General features: G+C 43.7%; 1 protein-coding gene across 2 annotated transcripts in view; it reads left to right on the top strand.

Moving 5' to 3' along the window:
• large1 (LARGE xylosyl- and glucuronyltransferase 1) overlaps positions 1 to 22,342 on the top strand; it is a 232,777-nt gene that overhangs the window by 92,143 nt on the left and 118,292 nt on the right. For both annotated transcript variants that reach the window (XM_084330085.1, XM_084330086.1), the window contains exons 3-6: positions 180 to 511; positions 7,945 to 8,027; positions 17,774 to 17,897; positions 20,846 to 21,017. In XM_084330085.1, the coding sequence (XP_084186211.1) occupies positions 180 to 511; positions 7,945 to 8,027; positions 17,774 to 17,897; positions 20,846 to 21,017 (711 nt within the window). The remainder of the gene's footprint in view (positions 1 to 179; positions 512 to 7,944; positions 8,028 to 17,773; positions 17,898 to 20,845; positions 21,018 to 22,342) is intronic.

Raw genomic sequence — 22,342 nt, 5'->3', positions numbered from 1 at the left:
GTGATAGTAAAGGGTTAACCTTCTGTAGTGTGGTAGTGAAAAGGGTTAACACTTTGTCACGTGGCAGTGAGTTGTCGCAGTGAAAGGGTTAACCGTTTGGTAGTGCGGCAGTGAAAGGGTTAAATAAAGGTTAAACAAATGAAATAAACAACATGTTGTTGTCTCCTCCCCCCCTACAGTGAAGCCCCTCCCCCTGTCCCCCCTGGAGCCCCAGACGTCCACGCTGGTGGGGGGCGGGGCCGGGGAGCGGCTGGCCCTGGAGCTGCGGGTGCGAGAGGTGGAGGAGGAGAACCGCGTCCTGCGCCGCGAGCTCAGCAAGCCCCCTAGGAGCGGCGCGGCCCGGCCGCAGCAGCACGCCGGCAACCAGTCGCGCACCCACTCCGAGGAGGGGACGGGGGACAGCGAGGGGCAGAGGGCGGCGGCGGCGGCGGCAGCAGCAGCAGCAGCGGCAGCGGCAGCCGCGGGAAACGGCTCCGACTGTGTGCAGCAGCCGGCGGTGGACAAGTGCGAGGTGTGTGTGAATTAATTGTGTGTGTGATACTGTGAATTAATTGTGTGTGTGCTCTGAATTCATTGTGTGTGTGTTACTGTGAATTAATTGTGTGTGTGCTCTGAATTCATTGTGTGTGTGCTACTGTGAATTAATTGTGTGTGTGCTCTGAATTCATTGTGTGTGTGCTACTGTGAATGCATTGCGTGTGTGCTCTGAATACATTGTGTGTGTGTGTGTGTGCTGTGAATTCATTGTATGTGTGTGCTGTGAATTAATTGTGTGTGATTCTGTGAATTCATTGTGTGTGATACTGTGAAATACTATGATGTTGTTATCATATCACTCGATATCGATAATTATCGAAATTGTTATAAGTCATTTTTTTTTTTTTTTTTTTTTTTTTTTTAACAACAGATGTATGTTTATTTTGCAGCAATTCTTTGTCGTTGCCGCCATCTTTAGTGTTACAGCCCCTCACACTCCAGTTCTCAGGCTGCAGCTGGTTTGAAAGCAAAAGTAAACCGGCTTCTCTGCTGGCTGTGGCTCCAGGGGAGTTGAACAGTTCTGGCTCTGCGAGTTTATTTTCTATCTTTTGACGTTCTGCTAGCACACATAGCCTACTGTGTACAGACGGTTTCAAACTGTATTTTAAATTAGAAAGCAAACAAAATAAATGGACAAGAGAAAAATAAATCTCAATTTGGTCAGTATTGTCATTTGGACAAGCAAAGCCATTGCTCTAAGTTGCAGGCAAGAAAGACAAGTCTGTCCACTGTCTTTGGTTTTAAAACTGCCCTGTTGCAAGTCACACAAAAAAATATCAATGTTTTTTTTCTTTCGATATCGATTATTAAAATATATCGCGATATTTATCGTTATATCGCCCAGCCCTACTGTGAATTCATTGTGTGTGTGATACTGTGAATTCATTGTGTGTGTGATACTGTGAATTCATTGTTTGTGTGGTACTGTGAATTCATTGTGTGTGTGTAATACTGTGAATTCATTGTGTGTGTGATACTGTGAATTCATTCTGTGTGTGTGTGCTGTGAATTCATTGTGTGTGTGTGTGTTCAAGTTCCTTTTATTGCCACACGGCCAGGCCGGTGGAATTCATACACGGTGCAGGTGGTAGCTGCGACAATACACCACAGAAAAGACACAACGGAACAGTACAGTACAGAATACACCAACTAAAAAATATACACAACGGAACAGTACAGTACGAAAAAATATACAAACATCAGGTGCAACGTAACAAAAAACCAGAGAACATAACAAGCATGGGGTGAAGATTATAGGAGTTGAGTAGCTGTATGGCCTTGGGGAAGGAACTGTGGTTGAACCTCACAGTTCGACTGCCCAGTGACCTGAACCTCCTACCAGAGGGGAGGCGTTGGAAGAGGTGGTGAGCTGGGTGCAGAGGGTCACTGATGATTTTGTTTGCGCGTGTGATGGTATGGTGTTTGTGTATGGAGTCCAGTGTGGGGAGTTTGCAGTTGATAATTTTGGATGCCCTTTTTATGACCCTATCCAGTCTATGTAGTGTGTGTTTGGGTGTGTTGCCGTACCATACAGTGATGGATAAAGACATAATGTTTTGTATTATGGCTGTGTAGAATTGGACCATTACATTCTTCCTGACCTTATATTTCCTGAGTTGTCTGAATTCACTGTGTGTGTGTTGTGAATTCATTGTGTGTGTGATACTGTGAATTCATTGTGTGTGTGATACTGTGAATTCATTGTGTGTGGGATACTGTGAATTCATTGTGTGTGTGATACTGTGAATTCAGTGTGTGTGTGTGTGATACTGTGAATTCATTGTGTATTCATTGTGTGTGTGATACTGTGAATTAATTGTGTGTGTGATACTGTGAATTCATTGTGTGTGGGATACTGTGAATTCATTGTGTGTGTGCTGTGGATTCATTGTGTGTGTGATACTGTGAATTCATTGTGTGTGTGATACTGTGAATTCATTGTGTGTGTGATACTGTGAATTAATTGTGTGTGTGTGTGCTGTGAATTCATTGTGTGTGTGTGTGTGTGTGTGTGTGTGTGTGTGTGTGTGTGTGTGTGTGTGTGTGTGTGTGTGTGTGTGTGTGTGTGTGTGTGTGTGTGTGTGTGTGTGTGTGTGTGTGTGTGTGTGTGTGTGTGTGTGTGTGTGTGTGTGTGTGTGTGTGTGTGTGTGATACTGTGAATTCATTGTGTGTGTGATACTGTGAATTCATTGTGTGTGTGATACTGTGAATTCATTGTGTGTGTGATACTGTGAATTCATTGTGTGTGTGATACTGTGAATTCATTGTGTGTGTGTGATACTGTGAATTCATTGTGTGTGTGAAGCCCCACGGAAGCCCGGTTATGTGCTGATATCACGGTGATCCAGTTCCCGGATTCTGATTCTGATTCTGATCCAGTTCCCGGAAGCCAAAGGCACAGTGTTTACACTGAGGCACGCAGACCGAGACCGCGTTGTAGCCTGGCTTCAGCTTCCTCTTAGCCTCTAATCCACCCAATTATGATATTGGTTTACTGTTAGGATTCCGTCTGAGGTCTGGATAATGTGAGAGATTTAACTCCTCCACACGGGGGGGGGGGGGGGGGGGGGGGGGGTCTCCATGCTGATTAGGCTGTTTTCACAGCTCTGCTTCAGCACTGCCCGCCCCCCTCCGTGCAGAGAACCCCTCTCACAGTGGGTCTTTATTTTACTCTACCTCTACCAAGAACAAATGCACTTAAGAGAACCTTAATGTATAGAGCTGCTGCAAACTGGAATTGTATACCTGCGAAGATAATGATGATCAGTAACAAATGTACTGTTTTGCTGTAAAAGATACCGAATGATGTGACACTAAAAGGAATCTGAAATCTGAACTAACTATAGCGTAACTCGTAAATAGTAGGTAAGGCCCCCAAGTTAATTTTGAAGTTTAATTACATGTTTTAGATGTTTAATATTCTTAGAGATTGCATATTTCGCCTGTGATTCGGTATTGGGTTGAAACTACTTCCAGGTGATGTATAATGTTTCGCTCCGACCGCTTTGGTAAAAGTGTGTCTGCTGCTCAGAACATATCAGAACTGTCTCACGGTCCAAAGGCTTGAGGTCCAGACACTTCGGTTGACACAAACCCAGTTTTCTTTCACTTGAGTCAGTGGGTATTTCCCACTGAAAGGTCCCAAAAGTCCCATTACTAAAGATTAAAAGAAAAATGAAAAATGAAGACTGGTGACACCCTACTAAACATTGAGGACTGGTGACACCCTACTAGACATTGAAGAATGGTTTTAAAAAATCCTACTAAAAATCCACACAAGCCCAGTCCCCAGTTTCTCAGTGTCTGCAAACGATAGCAGGCATCTCTCATTATTATTATTATTATTATTATTATTATTATTATTATTATTATTATTATTATTATTATTATTATTATTATTATTATTATTATTATTATTATTATTATTATTATTATTATTATTATTATTATTATTATTATTATTATTATTATTACTAAAGGTGCTGTAAGTGGTATTTTCTTTGTTAAAATGAGTGGTCTGCATCTTAAAGAAATCTACATTCTGACAATCATCACTGATATTTGGTGTTCAGTGTTTGGTCAGTAACACGGGTCTCCCAGTCCCTCCGCTCTGCAGTAAACAGAAAATACATTTCCTGGTATCCGATTCCACTTGATCCAATCAAGAAAGAAATGAAAACAAGTTTTAAGCAAATATTTGCTTTAAACAAGTACAATAATCTGCCAGTGCAGTAAGCAAATTTGGCAAGATTTATTGAAATATACAGGGTTCTCTCTCCTGATTGAATAAAGTGGGAACGGGATACAACAAGGACATGTATTTTCTGTTTACTGCATAGCGGAGGGACTGGGAGACCCATGTTACTGACCAGACACACTATACCAGTGATGGCTGTCAGAATCTATAGCTATTTAACACTTTAATACCGCTTACAGCTCCTCACAGTCATAATGATTGTGGCTCCACTGAAACCAGGCAGAGAGGACAGAAGGTGCAGAGCTGATCGGCCTCCACCACAGACTGTCAGTCATGGACCAGTCATCCACTCCCTTGTGTTTCCTGACTGGAAAGGAGCACGATTTAGTCTGTTGAATAAAGTGTCCTAGGAGGGTTTCTGGACCACCTGTCAGTCAGTCTCTCAGTCATGCCAACATTAGCCATTCCAAAACACAAAAGTAAAGCTTATTTTAAAGATCAACTACAATGATGTTTTAATTCAGCCACACGTTGCTTATTGTGGACTGTTAAAGGCACAAAAAAACAAAACAATGCTGATCTATTTTGCACATAATGTCACGTGTATCTGAAAACAGTTTTGCAGACATTAATGTAGTTTGACAGTTATTGAGAGTGAATGTGTTTGAATGTGGCCACCAGTGATGTCATCGGAGGCATTGGATCCTTGTGTTGTGTTAATTACAGCTCAATTCAATGATAAGGGTAGCAGTTCCCTATAAGATAAAAGGTATTGCTATTGTTTCCATCTACATCATTTTCATGGTGCTGTAATTAACACAACGCAATGATTCAATGTCCCACGACGACATCACTGGTGGCCATATGCAAACTCATTCACTCTCAATAACTGTCAAACTAATGAATATGTGCAAAACTGTCGTTGGGTGGGTTTAGGATGTGTGTGAGATTATGTGCAAAATAAATCAGCATTGCTTTTTGGTGAAGTGCCCCTTTAAAGTCACAAGTATAATCTTTTCAGCTTCAGACGTATGATTTGATTTGTTATATTATGTGGTTGAGCACAGCCAATTCTCACTATGTTGAGGGGGCGTGGCCTTATGTCCACTACTAGACACTGACTAGATGCTCGACTCACTGACGATGCTTGTCCTTACACCGCTCAGCTAAGATGTGACTGATGGGCCAATCAGAGCAGCTAGATGTGATTGATGGGCCAATCAGAGAAGCTAGATGCGACTAATGGGCCAATCATAGTATATCATGCATATTGTGCCATATTTCAAAAGGAAGAAGATTGGATATCTGGCAACAGTTCTAGCATTATGGGTCATTTTCATGTCAACATACCTTCTGACAAAAAAATGTGATTGAAAAATAAGATTTTCATTTAACTGAATCTTTTAGGTCTGCGGTGGACAGAAACTAGACCCGACGTATGTCAGATTGAACAGCTGTGGAGCCATGCGATGCTGCTCTCCTTTTCGTTGTCTCTATATAATTTACAGACTTTTATGTTGACATAAATTGGGCGACAGTGGCTCAGGAGGTAGAGTCGTCGCCTGGTAATCAGAAGGTTCCCGGTTCGCTTTGGATAAAAGCTGTTATATAAATGCAGCATACATTTACAACTGGTCAGAAAATCGACAGGAAAGCCACCTAGACCCCATGTGCTCTAGCACTTTGCATTAATTTGAGGCTGCCACTTATCTAATCCAGACGCAGATGTCGGGAAGGTTCTTCCGTGTGTCGGGATCGATAATGGGGATGGATAGGTCGCCCAAAAACATGGCCTTTACATTACAGAGGTGTCAGTCAGGGACTCAGATTTGGTACAGTGTAGAATAGAAAGAAGCGAAAACTGGATTGATTTAGCAGAGAGAGAGAGAGAGAGAGAGAGAGAGAGAGAGAGAGAGAGAGAGAGAGAGAGAGAGAGAGAGAGATCATGGAACACGAGACTGGTGCTTAACTGAAGTGCTAAAAGGCGGCTGGCTTTGTCTCCAGATTCATATCCTTTAGTTTGCGACTTTCAAGGGAGACAGAGTGCTTTCTATCCAATTCAAGAGTTGAATCTAGAAGTCTTGATGACATATATTGGCCGACAGTGGCTCAGGAGGTAGAGCAGTCATCTGGTAATCGGAAGGTTCCTGGTTCGATTCCATTCCACTCCGCAAAAACAGAGATACTCAGACTCGGCTTCTTCCCCCCAGGCCATCAGAACACTGAACACTAATCTCTCCACACACAAGCACACATGAAAACACACACACCACACATATTCACTTACACTCTCTCACACACTGGCAGTACTGGCAAAATCCCATTTACTTGGGTATGTACTTTTAGGCAAATTTTCTGAAAATATGGGTAGGGCTTAAGAGGTTAAAGGTACAGTGTGTAAGATGTCTTTGTTTGAATATTGCTCCAAAACATATATGTTCCATTGACCAGTGTAGCAGCCAGTGCAGAGAGGTTCCATTCTAACCTTGCACAGCAATGCTCTCCCAAGAGAAGCTCAAAGAGAATTATCGTTGGAATAAGCACAGCATTATTTAGCGGTTAGTCGACAGGGTTTAGCAATTCCCTTTGCGCGTCTCTGATTGGTAAGGAGGGTGAGCCTGTCTGTACACTTTCAAATGGAATGTCTCTGCAACCACTGCGACATTGGTCAATGGAACCCGTTCAGAGTAGTCCACATCGAGATGCGTTTTGGAGCAATAGTCAAACAAAAAACAATCAGTGATATACAATCATTATATCATATACAAAATAGATGTTGATGAGCACACGGGGGCATATACAAATTTTGCGTCAAATGCAATGTGTTCTAGAATGACATTTACAGCACATTGTAACTGAGCTAGCACTCTGCCTCTTTAACTCAATTGAACAAATGTTCAATGTTAGCTTGCTAGCTAACGTTACTAATGCTGCTAACCTATGTTGCTAACATTAGCTCGCTAGCTAATGGGTCGACCGTGATGCGCATTCAGCACTATTGGCTACTATAAATGCCCTCCCTAGCTTCCTGTTCTTTTTACAGGAAACACATAATTATGTGGAATCAAATAGCATTCTGCTAGCTGTTTCATGGGGACTCAACTCCTGTTGCTCGTCTCGGCAGAACAATACAACCCAAGTACTCCAGCCGACAAACAGCTAGTCTGATAATGGGGGTTGCTGGGGGCATTTACCAGCCTTGCTTCCTGGGGATTCATACAGCACATAGCGCAAGCGCTAATGCCAGGGACTCATTGGGTCCAAGATTACAATGGACGCTAAGCAGTCCGCTGTGATGTCGTTACGCTCGATAGGAATTCTTCCCTCGGTGCTGATGAAAGGCAGGTTAATGAATGGTCCAATGTGTGATTTGGTTTTCGCTAAAGTGTAAACATCGTCCCCATTTCACCGAAAGATAACGATGCTTTGCCCGGCGAGGAGGGTTGTGTTTTCCTGTTTTAATTGTACTAATCATTTCAGAGTTTGTCGCACCTGCACTTATGTGTCGGAGGGGGGTAATGTCTTTCTCTCTTCCTCATGTGTTTTTCCCCCTCTTTCTCTCTCTCTCTTTCTCTCTCCATCTCTCTCTCTCTGTCTCTTTATCTCTCTATCTTTCTATCTATATCTCTCTCTCTCTCTCTCTCTCTCTCTCTCTCTCTCTCTCTCTCTCTCTCTCTCTCTCTCTCTCTCTCTCTCTCTCTCTCCCCCAGACGATCCACGTTGCCATCGTGTGTGCGGGCTACAACGCCAGTCGAGACGTGGTGACCCTGGTGAAGTCGGTGCTCTTCCACAGGTACAGCGCTCTTACTCTCTTCTCTCCTGGCTTTACTATAACAGAAGGAAGGGTCACCGCGTCAGAACACCAGTGCTCTACGCTCTGCTTGGTGCCAGACTTTGGTGCCAGTTCTGGGTGAAGCATGTATTCAAATTCGAAATACACAAGCTGTGTGAGGAAATATACATCAAACGTTGGCTAGTTAACAAAGCAACACATTGCAGATTATTCTGACATCTGAGGTAATATGTTTAAATGATGGTGAATTTATATAGCGCTTTTATCCAAAGCGCTTCACCATTTGGTCCTCACATTTTACCCATTCAGTCACACATCAACGGCGGAGGCGACCATGCAAGGTGCCAACCTGCTCATCGGGAGCAGTTAGGGGTTAAGTGTTTTGCTCCGGGAGGAGCGGGAATTGAAACCGGGGGACCTTCACACCACTGTCACCCCCATATGACGGGTCATAAACAAGGAGATGGCTGATCCCCTTCAACTTAATGACGTCCGAACTGAACGTGTTCACACTGAACGCACCAATGTGAGTTCACGCGCTAGACGGTGATGTGATGACCCTTCCTTCTTGTATAGCTTCCTTGACACAAACACACACACACACACACAGAGACACACACACACAAACACAGCTGGGCCCCTCGCTACCCCCCCCCCACAGATCTGAATATGCTGCTCTCACGCCTGCCGCCTATACTCTGTTGCCTGGCAACCGCACCTCTGTGAACTCTGAAGGGAGAGAGTGGCCCTCAGCTCAGGTCGGCTGCCACAGTCCACTCCTGTTCCCACACTGTGGAGACGAGGCACCGAGGGAAACGGGGACGCTCTCTCTCTTTCTCTCTCTCTTTCTCTCTCTCTTTCTCTCTCCCTCTGGCTTGATCTCCCCCCTCTATCTCTATATATGTCTCCTCTCTCTCTCTCTCTTTATATATATCTATATCTCTCACAACCTCACTGTAGTGGGAAAAAATAGGGACGTAAAACGAAGATGATGATGATGTTCTCTCTATATATCTCTATCTCTATATATCTCTATATCTCATTTATCTATCTCTCCATCATTGTCTCTCTCTATCTTTGTCGATCACTCTCTCTCTCTCTCTATCTATCTCTATCGCTCATTATCTCACTCTATAACTCTCTATATCGCTCTCTCTTTTTTTCTCTCTATCGCTCTATTTTGCTCTCTCTATCTATCGCTCTCTCTTTCTATCTATACTGTTCTCTCTCTCACTCTCTATATCACTCTCTCTCTCTTGCTCTCGCTCTCTCTCTCTCTCTCATTCTCTCTCTCTCTCTCCCTCTCCTCCACACACAGGGCCCCGAGACGCCCGTCATCCGTGGCTGGGGTGACTCTAGCCTCCGCTCTATGGCCCCCCCTGCACCCAGCTGAAGTCAGCACGACACCGCACACACACACACACACACACACACGACACACACACACACACACACACACACACACACACACACACACACACACACACACAGAGACACACACACAGAGAGACACACGCAGGCCGACTCGACGGGCGCTTCGCTTAAAACGGCGTGAAGCATTATTGGATATTAACGGGTGCCATTACGCTTGTGCAGACACAAGTGATGAACGGCGCGTCTCTCCGTGGGCGGCGGCCTCGTGATAGATGGGAGGAGTCGGCCAGGAGGCGGCGTTCACTAATCAGTCAGCGTGAGGGCGCCGCTTCCACTGCTGCTCCTCAATTAGCTGCGGAGTTGTAGGTGAATTAATCAGAAAGTGCAACGATGAATCCACTTAAACTATGAGGTCCAACAGAAGTCCTACTGACAGACAACGCTCCAGAGAGCTTTCTCTCTCTCTCTCTCTCTCTCTCTCTCTTCTCTCTCTCTCTCTCGTCCTCCTCTCTCTCTCTCTCTCTCATCTCTCTCTCTCTCTCTCTCTATCTCTCTCTCTCATCTCTCTCTCTCTCTCTCTCCTCTCTCTCTCTCTCTCTCTCTCTCTCTCTCTATCTCTCTCTCTATCTTTCTCTCTCTCTCTCTCTCTCTTCTACTCTCTCTCATCTCTTCTCTCTCTCTCTCTCGTTATCTCTCTCTATCGTTATCTCTCTCTTTCTTTCTCTCTCTATCGTTATCTATATCTCTCTCTATCATTATCACTCTCTTTCTTTCTCTCTATCGTTCTATATCTCTATCGCTCTCATCTCTCTCTAATCGTTATCTCTCTATCATTATCTCTCTATCGTTATCTATCTCTATCTTTCTCTCTCTCTATCGTTATCTCTCGATATCTCTCTATCTCTCTCTCGATCATTCTATCTATCGCTATTTATCTCTATCTTTAACTCTCTATATCGCTCTCTCTTACTCTCTCTCTCACTCTCTCTTGTTCACTCTCTCTTGCTATCTCTCTCGCTCTCTCTATATCGCTCTATTTTGCTATCTCTATCTATCTCTCCCTCTCTCTCCCTCTCTCCCATCTCTCTCCCTCCCTCTCTCTCTCTATCTTTATATCTATGTATCTTTCTCTCTCTCTCTCTCTCTCTCTCTCTCTCTCTCTCTCTCTCTCTCTCTCTCTCTCTCTCTCTCTCTCTCTCCTCTTGTATTCTCCCAAAAGTGCATCCTCTTAAGAATGAGAACATTTTTTAAAAACAGCGTTAGGGTGCGGTGAGGTAACGGACAGAGAAGGATGACACTCTCTTCCCTGTGGCAGAATTCCTCAGCCCGCGCCCCGGGCGATTAGTTTCACTTGTCAAGTTAATCGCTGAGTCGCTTACTTTCGCGTCTTCGCCACAGTTTTCTGTCTATGTTTGCAAATGTGTCACATTTGAGGGATTTTCACACTCCCATTTAAAGCAAATTCCACTCCACCTAGTTCATTACTGTACAGATAGATATTCATTATGTATAGTGTCCTAGAGGGGGACTGTGGACTGTAGGACAGACAGAGGGGGATTTGGGGTGGGGGAGGGGGGGTGGCAGTTTAGCAGAATAACAGGCGGGTTGAAGCAATAAAGATGAATTTTCTCCTCCTTGTTTGGTTTACAAAACCACACTCACATCGTCATGGCAGCCTCTGCGTCTGGGAGCAGAGCACACGCCGCTGTGTTTATGTAAGAGTTGCCCCCCCCCTCCCCCCTCCCTTACCCACAATCCACCACGGGAGTCAGGGTGATGATTTCGACAAGGGTGACCTTTTCCACTCTGCGACAGTCCCTAAGCAGCGTGGCTAATATGCCTGCCCCCCCCCCCCCCTCCCCAATCATCCGCATCACACCCCCACCCCCCACCCTCCTCCAGGCTCTGTTTAATCATAGAGTGGGTGGGAAGTGGGGGGGGGGGGGGGGTTGTCTAAATGTTTACTGATGAGAGGAGACAGGAGTGGGCGGGCTCCCGGGAGCGCTGTCTGTCTCGGCGGCGCCATCTGCTCGTGTCTACGCTTGCCGTCCGTCGACTTAGCGAGGACACCGCTGGTCGCCGCGGTAACTCCCCCTCCCCCTCCCTCCGTCGCCAACCGCCGGACGAACCCGCCGGACTCTGACCTCCGGGCCCTTTTCTTATCAACTAGTTTCTCAAGCAATATATTTACCCCCCCCCCCCCCCCTATCTTCATAGTGGACTTGTGATGAGATATCGAATAAACTATAAAACCCAACGCCTCTGAAGCCAAGTATAGATGATGTATGATATGTACCATTCCATTCTCTCTTCGGTAACTGTACGTCATTAGTCAGGCCCGGGGTGGATGCGGTGCGTTGTTGAACCCGCGCTGTAAATCAAACCCTTTACCTTCAGCTCGTCTCTCTCTCTCTCTCTCTCTCTCTCTCTCTCTCTCTCTCTCTCTCTCTCGTCTGTGATGGAGAGCCCAGCGGGTCCACTCTGCCTGTCTGACGGATGCTGTCCGCTGTGAAGGATGACATCCATCCTCCTCCTCCTCTTCCTCCTCCTCCTCCTCATCCTCCTCTTCCTCATCCTCCTCCTCCTCCTCCTCCTCCTCCTGTCTTGACTCTGCAGTAGCAGTCTTGTCTGTTCTACCGGGCATCAGTCTGATCTTGTTCATTCAGAGTCCTGTCTGACGGATGTTGTCCGCTCTGACGGATGACATCTCTTCTCTGTTTCTTCTCCTCCTCCTCCTCCTCCTCCTCCTCCTCCTCCTCCTCCTCCTCCTCCTCCTCCTCCTCCTGGCTTGACTCTCCGGTAGCCATCTTGTCTGTTCTACCGGGGAACCGGGGTGCCGCATCAGTCCTGTCTGGTTCAGAATCCCAGCAGCAGCAGCAGCTGCCGGGTCAGTTCAGTGCAGACCAGCTACCTCTCGTCTCCCACGGAAGCTCCGACCCACATTAGAGGAGAAAAGAAAACCCAGACGATTAGCAGTTCCATTTGCCAGAGCGCTGTGTTTTTTAACCGCAGGATCCGTGATGGCGAGTAGATGCTGATTTTAAAGTGAAAGCACAACCTTTTTCTTTTCTCGTTTAAGTGTCATGTGGGGTTAACTAATCCTCTCAGGTTAAGAGACGGGGGGGGGGGGGGGGGGGGGGCGTCTGTGTCCGTGTGTGTGTGTGTCCGTGTGTGTACTTGTATTTCTATACTACAGGGGACACTGACCTGTTTACACGAAGAATATATATCTTTAGATATATATTTTAGGGGGGGGGGGGGGTGTTGGTTATAACCAAACAGATATTAGATTAGATTAGATTCAAATGTATTATCATCATACAGCACAAGTACAGTACACAAAAATAAGTTTGCTATCCAACCAGAGTGCAAATGTAACAGTAAAGTGCAACAGCAATATACAATGTACAGTAGAGCTGTCCCCGAAGCCTGTTTTTGATTTTCAAACTTTGCCAGGGTTTTTCGAACGGACGTTCGAACCTTCGTTTTGAATCATGCAAAAAAATGCCTTCTAAATTATTTTACGTGCATAACATACCGCTGCTGTCGGGACAAAACCTCATAACTCCAAAAACCCAACTTTTCAGCAGATGAAAAAAACGAACACAGATTTGAGGGTGAATAGAGTTAGGAGGTTTAGACAGATGATCGGTTTAATGCTTTCCCATTGTTTAAACTTTGTAAAACCCACACACACATATGGAGGATGATCTACGGAGTTGATTTATATAATAATTATTTTTTTCAAAAAATGGAGTTATGAGGTTTTGTCCCGACAGCAGCGATACCTGTGTAACGTTAAGTAACTTGTGTTCCGCTGGGAAAGTTCTGCATCACTGCATACACTTGGTTTAATCCAAACGTCCATTCGGAAACGTTGTATTATGAAATAAGACGGGTGAGTGTGAGTCACTCAACTCTCTCTTTTTTGCATGATTACATTTCCTGATAATGTATGACTGTTGTTGTCCTGTGTTCGCGCGTGACTTTCGAATTATTGTAAACACAACATAGTACTGTGATATTCTGATATATATCACATTCTGATATATATTGTTTGTGTAAAATAAATAAAGAAATTTAAAACGGAAATAGAAAATAAAAAATAATAATTTAAGCGGAGGTTCGAACCCATTAATTAAGATTTGAATGTCAACGTAACGAATGAAGGTCCGGACGTTCGAACTTTTGGGCTCAGCCCTAATGTACAGGTGATTAACCTGGATATAAAATATATAAATTAGTACTACTGAGCAATAGTGCTAATCGGATGTATGTACAGAGTTGTATTATATAAATAGAGACAGTATGACTACTACTGGCCAGCAGCATAACTAGTAAGAGTAGGACTGATATAGATATAGTAAGGGACTATGTGCAGGTACGGTAAGGTCGTATTTGACATCTTCAGCCTGTCAGTAGCCCAGGCAGTTGTCCCAGCTGGGATTTAAAACCACCTCCACTGTGCCAGTGCCAAAATATACTGTATATATATATGTATAATGATTCTCAAATGGAAACTCCCTAAACTGTATAGCATCAGAACGGGTTTACGTTATCAGATTAGAAAAGATTAGATGATGAGATTATTGTCCATTATCTGATTATCGGGATCTGTAATCCCATGTATTTATTATTTCCTGGTGGAAACGGCACCGAGCTTCCAGGAGGAAAGCTGACAGGGCCTTGACTTCAGCAGGTTTCTGTCCAGACAGAGAGGGGGGGGGGTGTGTGTGTGTTGTGTGTGTGTGTGTGTGTGTGTGTGTGTGTGTGTGTGTGTGTGTGTGTGTGTGTGTGTGTGTGTGTGTGTGTGTGTGTGTGTGTGTGTGTGTGTGTGTGTGTGTGTGTGTGTGTGTGTGTGTGTGTGTGTGTGTGTGTGTGTGTGTGTGTGTCCTATATTTCTATACTACAGGGGACACTGACCTGTTTACACACTCACGCAATGGGTACCAAAAAATGTATGGGGACAAATGTGTGTGTGTCCATAACACAAATTAGGTTATGATTAGGTTATGGTTAGGGATAAGGTTAGGGTTAGTTACAGAATGCATGTAAGTCTATGTAATGTCCCCATATTTCACATAAACAACATGTTTATGTGTGTGTGTGTGGGGGGGGGGGGGTCCTTCCGTCTCCGACGAGCCCGTATCAAACGCACAGAACTCCCGTCGCGGCTCGACAGCCCCGAGCCTCCGAAGCTACTCGTCGAGCGGTTGCAGCTGACGCGCGCGAGATATCCTGCGGTGCTTCCTCGTCCTCAAAGAAAACAAGCAGCCCACCAGTGTCTCTACCCGCTACGAGTTTGGCCTGATTTTGAGAGTCTTGGATACATATTTTTTATATATTTTTCATTCTAAATAGTTTGGAGGTGGTCTCTATGAAGGCCGACTGCAAAACACTAACAATTTCTCTACGATTTTTTTTTGCCGATACTGCTTCCGATATCGTTGGGAAATGCACAACATTGGTTTTGTCATTGTCGCTCCATTCCTCCGTACATGTAATTGATGCGATTTTGCTGTGGTTTTGTCGAGAACAGTGTGCGTTCAGCCATATTGACTGTTGCTTTCCATATCAAAGCACCTTTTTTTCCCCTATGCATCTCTGAATCCCTGTGTGTGTGTGTGTGTGTGTGTGTGTGTGTGTGTGTGTGTGTGTGTGTGTGTGTGTGTGTGTGTGTGTGTGTGTGTGTGTGTGTGTGTGTGTGTGTGTGTGTGTGTGTGTGTGTGTGTGTGTGTGTGTGTGTGTGTGTGTGTGTGTGTGTGTGTGTGTGTGTGTGTGTGTGTGTGTGTGTGTGTGTGTGTGTGTGTGTGTGTGTGTTTATTGTTGTTGTTGTTTATTGTTTAAAATGATCCCCATTAGCTGTCACCCAAGTGGCGGGCTAGTCTTCCTGGGGTCCACACAGAAAGACAACAGAAAACATAACAACATGAGATACATATGACAATCACAATTAACAATGATAATCTAAAAACAGTAAAACATTGTAGACATCATTATCAACATCAGAATATTTTGCTCAGATATTTAAGTAGTGCATTCTCAGGTGGTATTTGAAAGACACTTTACTATTCAATTTACTTATGTTCAGTGGGCAGTTATTCCAATGATTGATGGCACGATAAACAACAGTCCTCTTTAAAGCATTTGATTTTGGACGTGGTAACATAATCTGTCCATCATCGGCTGACCTAGTAGAATAAGAATGAACCTGACTGCATCTGACAATTTGTTTGTATAAGAAAACAGGTTGAGACGAAAAGACAGTGTTCCTGACAAATGTAACTGTGTTGAAAACCAGCCTATTCTCTACTGTTAACCATGAGAGTTGCCGGTGCATAGTTATAGTGTTTGTTCTCATGGAACAATGTAAGACTAACCTTGCAGCTCTGTTCTGGGCAGTTTGCAATTTCTTTAGTTGACCTTTGGATGCAGAGGACCAAACTGGTGCACAATAATCTAGGTGACATAACATTTAAGATTTCGCCACCTGTCCCACAATATATGTAGGGACATAAGAAAGACATTTCCTCACCATGGAGATACCACTCCCCATCTTCTTCACTATGGTATCAATGTTTTCTGCCCATGACAGCTGGCTATCAATTATTATGCTCAGTAATTTTACTTTATTTACCTGTTCTATAGGTCCTTCAGACACGTTCAAACAATTTTTTGGTATCGATGACAATTTATGACTCGAACCCAAGATAATTGATTTGGTTTGAGATGTTTAGTACCAACTTATTCCGTTTTATCCAATCAAACACCATATTTAACTCAGCTGATAAAACATTGTCCAGTTCACTGACAGTTTTTGCAGCATAGTACAATGTGGAATCATCAGCATACATTTGTACAGTTGCTTTACACAGAACTGATGGTAAGTCGTTTGTGAAGATGGCGTATAGGAGTGGTCCTAGGCAGCTCCCTTGCGGGACCCCGCATTCTAAGACCTTAGAGTGAGACCAGCTGCCAGTGTAATAAACCCTTTGTGTCCTACTTGTGAGATAACTCTTCATAAATATGATGGCTGTTGGACAAAACCCATAGCATTCTAGTTTACCGATGAGCAGATCGTGGTCTATGACATCGAATGCAGCACTAAAATCAAGTAATACTGCACCAGTCATCTTTGAGTTATCAATTTCCTTGAGCCAGTCATCTGTCATTACTGTAAGGGCAGAACAAGTGGAATGATTAGGTTTGTAAGCATGTTGAAAACTTGTGTTCAAGCCGTTACAGTCAAAGTAATCCTGTATTAGTGAGTGGACTATTCTCTCCATCAGTTTACTGAGTTTAGTGTGTGTGTGTGTGTGTGTGTGTGTGTGTGTGTGTGTGTGTGTGTGTGTGTGTGTGTGTGTGTGTGTGTGTGTGTGTGTGTGTGTGTGTGTGTGTGTGTGTGTGTGTGTGTGTGTGTGTGTGTGTGTGTGTGTGTGTGTGTGTGTGTGTGTGTGTGTGTGTGTGTGTGTGTGTGTGTGTGTGTGTGTGTGTGTGTGTGTGTGTGTAGACAGCGGTATTGGATGATTACATAAAGCACATTCCCACATTTCAGTGATTTGACAAGATTGCAGCTCCCCAGATTTCATCTGCCTTTTTCTGGTTTGAACCAAACACTAAAGATGAAACGTTTGTTTTGACTCGTGGTGTTGTGTGCGCGTGCCTGTGTGTGTTTGCATTAGGTGGAACCCCCTCCATTTCCACTTCATCATTTAGATGGCGATGTGGTGGGGATTGATGTGTGGGGTGTATGGGGGACTGGCTGTTCCAGGGTGGGGTTCACATGCTTTCGAGCAACACTGTACTCATTGTACTTATTTTATGCCTATTATTATGTCTGCACTTTCTACATTGCACTACTTTTATTGTCTTTTATACCTATTCTTATGTCTGCACTTTATGCATTGCTTTTATTCTGTCAACTGTATGTGGATTGTATGCATATGTTCATTTTATGCTATTTGCTGTGAAGCATTTTGAGCTTCAATCCATGTATGAAAGGTGCTATATAAATAAAGTTATTATTATTATTATTATTATTATTATTATTATTATTATTATTATTATTATTATTATTATTATTATTATTATTATTATTATTATTATTATTATTATTATTATTATTATTTCTATACGTTTCATATGCCATGCAATGTTGTGAGAATGCAACATGTCGCTGCTGTGGTAATACACCTTTGGATTGAGGACACAAATACATTTGTTATTTTTTGGTAAATTTGCCATTTTTTGTTATAATTAATCGATTAATTGATAGTTAACATTATCAAAGATCGAGTAAGGAACTTGCTTACAATTTGCAACCATAATATATATATTTTTATATTTCTTTCGCCTGTGTGTGTTTGCATTAGGCGGAACCCGCTCCATTTCCACTTCATCACCGACTCCATCGCCCAGCAGATCCTGGCCTCCCTGTTCCACACCTGGATGGTTCCGGCCGTCCGTGTGGACTTCTACGACGCCGACGAGCTCAAGGTAAGAAGACAACAGTCAGCGGCATTACGTACAGTACAGGGCCGGCATTATGTACAGTACAGGGCCGGCATTACGTACAGTACAGGGCCAGCATTACGTACAGTACAGGATAGGGGTGTAACGGTACACAAAAACCACGGTTCGGTACGTACCTCGGTTTTGAAGTGGAGGTTCGGTACGGGTTTTCGGTACAGTGGGGGAAAGTTTGGCTTTCCATGTTCCACTCAGGGGTGATGTAGTGTGCAGTAACTACTGTCAATGAATATTCTATATTGAAATTAATAATCGACTTAAAAAATAATAATAATAATAATGATATTAGATTGAAAAAAAAACAGCCCCCGGTGGGCGGCCGTTAGTGGTTAACATACCGCTGTATTCGTTCGGTACACAGCCGTACTGAACCTAAGGTCCGTGTACCTTTACACCCCTAGTACAGTGGCGTTGCCGTTCAATCACCATGTAATGTGTACGGTGCACATGCTATTTGTACTACCAGACACTCCCATATATGTAGAATTGCAACAGACATAACAAGCTCAAAATCAAATGTGATGAATGTATTACACAATAACTAAATATGTACATGTTCTAGACATTGTAATAATCACAAAGAAATCTGACAAATCCTGTCCAATAAAACAGATGTTGCTTGAAGGAAGACTTGGAGGTTGCGTGACTTCAGAAGCCAGAGGGTGGGACATATAAACACATTTACCATCCAATAGCATTGTGAGGCTGAACAACAGCCTACAAAAAAAAACATTTACAGACATATTTTAAATAGCTAAAAGTGATGTTGTAATTTTGCAACAGAGGGCCTCTATTACAAACGGTAATCGATTTCAAATCAAAGCAAATGTTCCAAACCTAGCCTAGTCTGATAGAAATACAGCGATGAAGAAGAAGAAGAAGATGAAGAATTTAATTTAAAAGCACTAAGATTGTTTGAAAATGCTCTAAACAGACCCTTGATCAAATGTCATGTACACTGTGTCAACCAAAGCCTTAAATGGAAACGAGCCCACATGTGCATGGTGGTACGGGCCCTTATGACTGTAGTTAATGTAAACTGTCTATGATATATGTACAGATGAAGCTCTTCAGATTCAGTTCCCTTCTACTGCTCTTCTACCACTTTAGAACTAGCACTCAGGTGTTATATTTCGGGGGCTGGTGGCTCAGTGACTGAGTTGGCCCTGGCTCCCAAAGTGAACAAATTGAGGGTACTTAACTTAAGTGCTCCCCCAGGGAGGGGGTTGGGGGCTACTGCCCTCAGACCACCAAGATCATTTTTATTAAGTGGGTTCGGGGCAGTCTGACTTGGGGTACTGCCCATATATTAGTGTTGCAATGCATGATAAGTAAACAGTGAAAAAAGCTAAGGAATCGGATGGAGCTGGGGCGTTTTGGACAAATACAAATTTAAGATGAAAAAGTCTCCCCAGCCTGATACACTGTGGGAGGCAGTGGAGGTGTGAAATCTGGCCCGGTCCAGAACAATAGAAGTCACAAAATCAGTTTGGCCCGTGGAGTGGTGGAGGAGCAGTGGAGGTTTGATTTTTAAGAGCTGGATCTGTACCAGCAAAGTGCTCGTACTAAGATTTTACTAATATGGAAGTAAGTTGAGACATCACGTACGCATCAACTCAGGTTACGTATCACGATTTACATGTTTTGAGTAGGATTGGGGGGGGGGGGGGGGGGGGGGGGGGGGGACAACAGGAAGCGACAGGGTTTATGGGAAATATGATCTTATCGTGAGAATTAGGCTACCAATTGTTTCGGCAATGGTCTAAGTCAGCAGGAAGGGTAAAACTCTTTCATTGTTACTCAGCTGAAAGAGTTGTTCCCTTCCTGCTGACTTGTTGTACAGAACTTGTAAGTCACTTCAGCTAAATGACAAAATGTAAATGTTTATTTACTGCAATTATACCAAGGTATCACAGCCATTCTGACAATGATATATTTTATTGAAAATTCCTTCATGAAAAAAAATCGATGAACAGTGCTGGTTAGTTTTACTTCCTTTTGGGAAGTGTGACAGTGAGATGTCGGGCCGACTCTCTGCGTAGGAGACAATTAGCGGAAGACATCCAAAAGCCTTTCAAGTTGACCCACTTTCAAGACCCATCATTTGACAGAACATTATCATAAAGTCCTCTATTGTCTATGAAATATTACCATAACTATTATCTGTGAAATATGATCATGAACAAGACTAGCCTAATTAAAACTGGATACATGCCAGTGGGGGAATAGGATATATGAATGATTCATGTTAACAACTGTGTGTGTGTGTGTGTATCATACAGTATGTCCTGCGTCACACTCTCGATGCGTGACTCTCGATGCACTACGGTTTGGGGGCTGGCTACTGGCTAGCAACGGTTATGCCACTAAAGCACCACAAGAAAGAGTAGCTGTTGCCATTTGTAACAGCTAATGGGGATCCAAATAAACGTAACTAAACTTAAACCACCCACCACACACTTGCTGTTAGAGGCTACAGTAATGAAACCCAAGCTATACAACTGACGATGAATCGAGACACAGTCAGTCAGTCAGTCAGTCAGTCAGTCAGTCAGTCAGTCAGTCACTCAGTCAGTCAGTCAGTCAGCGACTGAGAGACTCATATTGGCCGTTTCCCTGGTTTGGCAAAAATATACTGTAGTCAACATAATGATACAGTATCACAGGGGGACCTTTGCGATAATCTACTGTATTGATGACCCCTCACCCCACCCCTAAACGACGTGTGTGTGTGTGTGTGTGTGTGTGTGTGTGTGTGTGTGTGTGTGTGTGTGTGTGTGTGTGTGTGTGTGTGTGTGTGTGTGTGTGTGTGTGTGTGTGTGTGTGTGTGTGTGTGTGTGTGTGTGTGTGTGTGTGTGTGTGTGTGTGTGTGTGTGTGTGTGTGTGTGTGTGTGTGTGTGTGTGTGTGTGTGTAGTCGGAGGTGTCGTGGATCCCCAACAAGCACTACTCTGGGATCTATGGTCTGATGAAGCTGGTTCTGACCAAGACGCTGCCCTCGGACCTCCAGCGGGTCATCGTCCTCGACACCGACATCACCTTCGCCACGGACATCGCCGAGCTCTGGGCCGTCTTCCACAAGTTCAAAGGTCAGCATTGTCTCTTTTTTCTGAACCGCATTTGTTTTTTCATTTATATATATCAACACAAACCCAAAACAGACACACACACACACATATAAGTACATTCAGTCATACACACACACACATACAGTACATATACACACACATACACACGTACACACATACACACATACACACACGTACACACACACACACACACAGGATATGACTCGTGTTATCAGAAACATGCCGAGCTGAACTGAGACTCTTTATTATTGTTGTGGTGAAGCTGCCTCCTGAAGAACAAGCACTATTCTGGGATCAGCGCCCTCCCCTCTGTTCTCTCTCTCTCTCTCTCTCTCTCTCTCTCTCTCTCTCTCTCTCTCTCTCTCTCTCTCTCTTTCTCTCTCTCTGTCTCCCTCTCTCTCTCTCTCTCTCTCTCTCGCTCTCGCTCTCTCTCTCTCTCTCTACCTCTTTCCCCCCTCCTCTATTGCAACAACATCATTATGTATCGACATCAATTTACTGTAGTTAGCTGTTAAATTAGGCGTGTATGAACAAATGTGTGGGCATATAGTTTTGTACAGTTAAGTACTCTTAGCTATTTCTTATATTAGTGTATACTGGATTCGTGTATATTGGAGTTTGTATGTGGTTGTTTGTGGAGCTGTCTATATCCTTATTCACTGAGGCATATTGAGTTCCTACAAGTAGCCTACAAGGTGTGTGTGTGTGTGTGTGTGCTAAGGCTGTCCCCGAAGCCTCTTTTTGGGATTCGAACTTTGTCAGGGTTTTTCGAACGAAAGTTCGAACCTTGGTTTTTAATAAAAAAATATAGTAAAAAAGTTATAATTTATTATTATTTTTTTATTTTTTTATATACTCAAACTAAATCATCACTTTGAATAAAGTGATTAATCTGATTAAATTAGTCTTTTTTTTTAATAAGTCAACTTTCCAGCCCCAGCCCTGGGAGAAGCCCCAGCCCAACTAAATAAATTAAATCAACTTTCTTTAATGAATATAACTCATCAGTTTATTTTAATGCTATAATATTAGTGTAGCCTAATGTGTGTGTGTGTGTGTGTGTGTGTGTGTGTGTGTGTGTGTGTGTGTGTGTGTGTGTGTGTGTGTGTGTGTGTGTGTGTGTGTGTGTGTGTGTGTGTGTGTGTGTGTGTGTGTGTGTGTGTGTGTGTGTGTGTGTGTGTGTGTGTGTGTGTGTGTGTGTGTGTGTGTGTGTGTGTGTGTGTGTGTGTGTACTAGATCTCCATTAAGATGTTGTTGTGCTGATAAGCTGCTGGAGGGAACGACGGCGTGAACTTAACGACACGTCATGTAGTGAAGCGATTCAG

Source organism: Notolepis coatsorum, assembly GCF_963971535.1.
Source record: "Notolepis coatsorum genome assembly, chromosome: 15".
In the NCBI taxonomy this organism is placed as follows: Eukaryota; Metazoa; Chordata; class Actinopteri; order Aulopiformes; family Paralepididae; genus Notolepis; species Notolepis coatsorum.
Note: the sequence above shows the minus strand (reverse complement) of the source record. Positions and strands in the feature narration are given on the sequence as shown.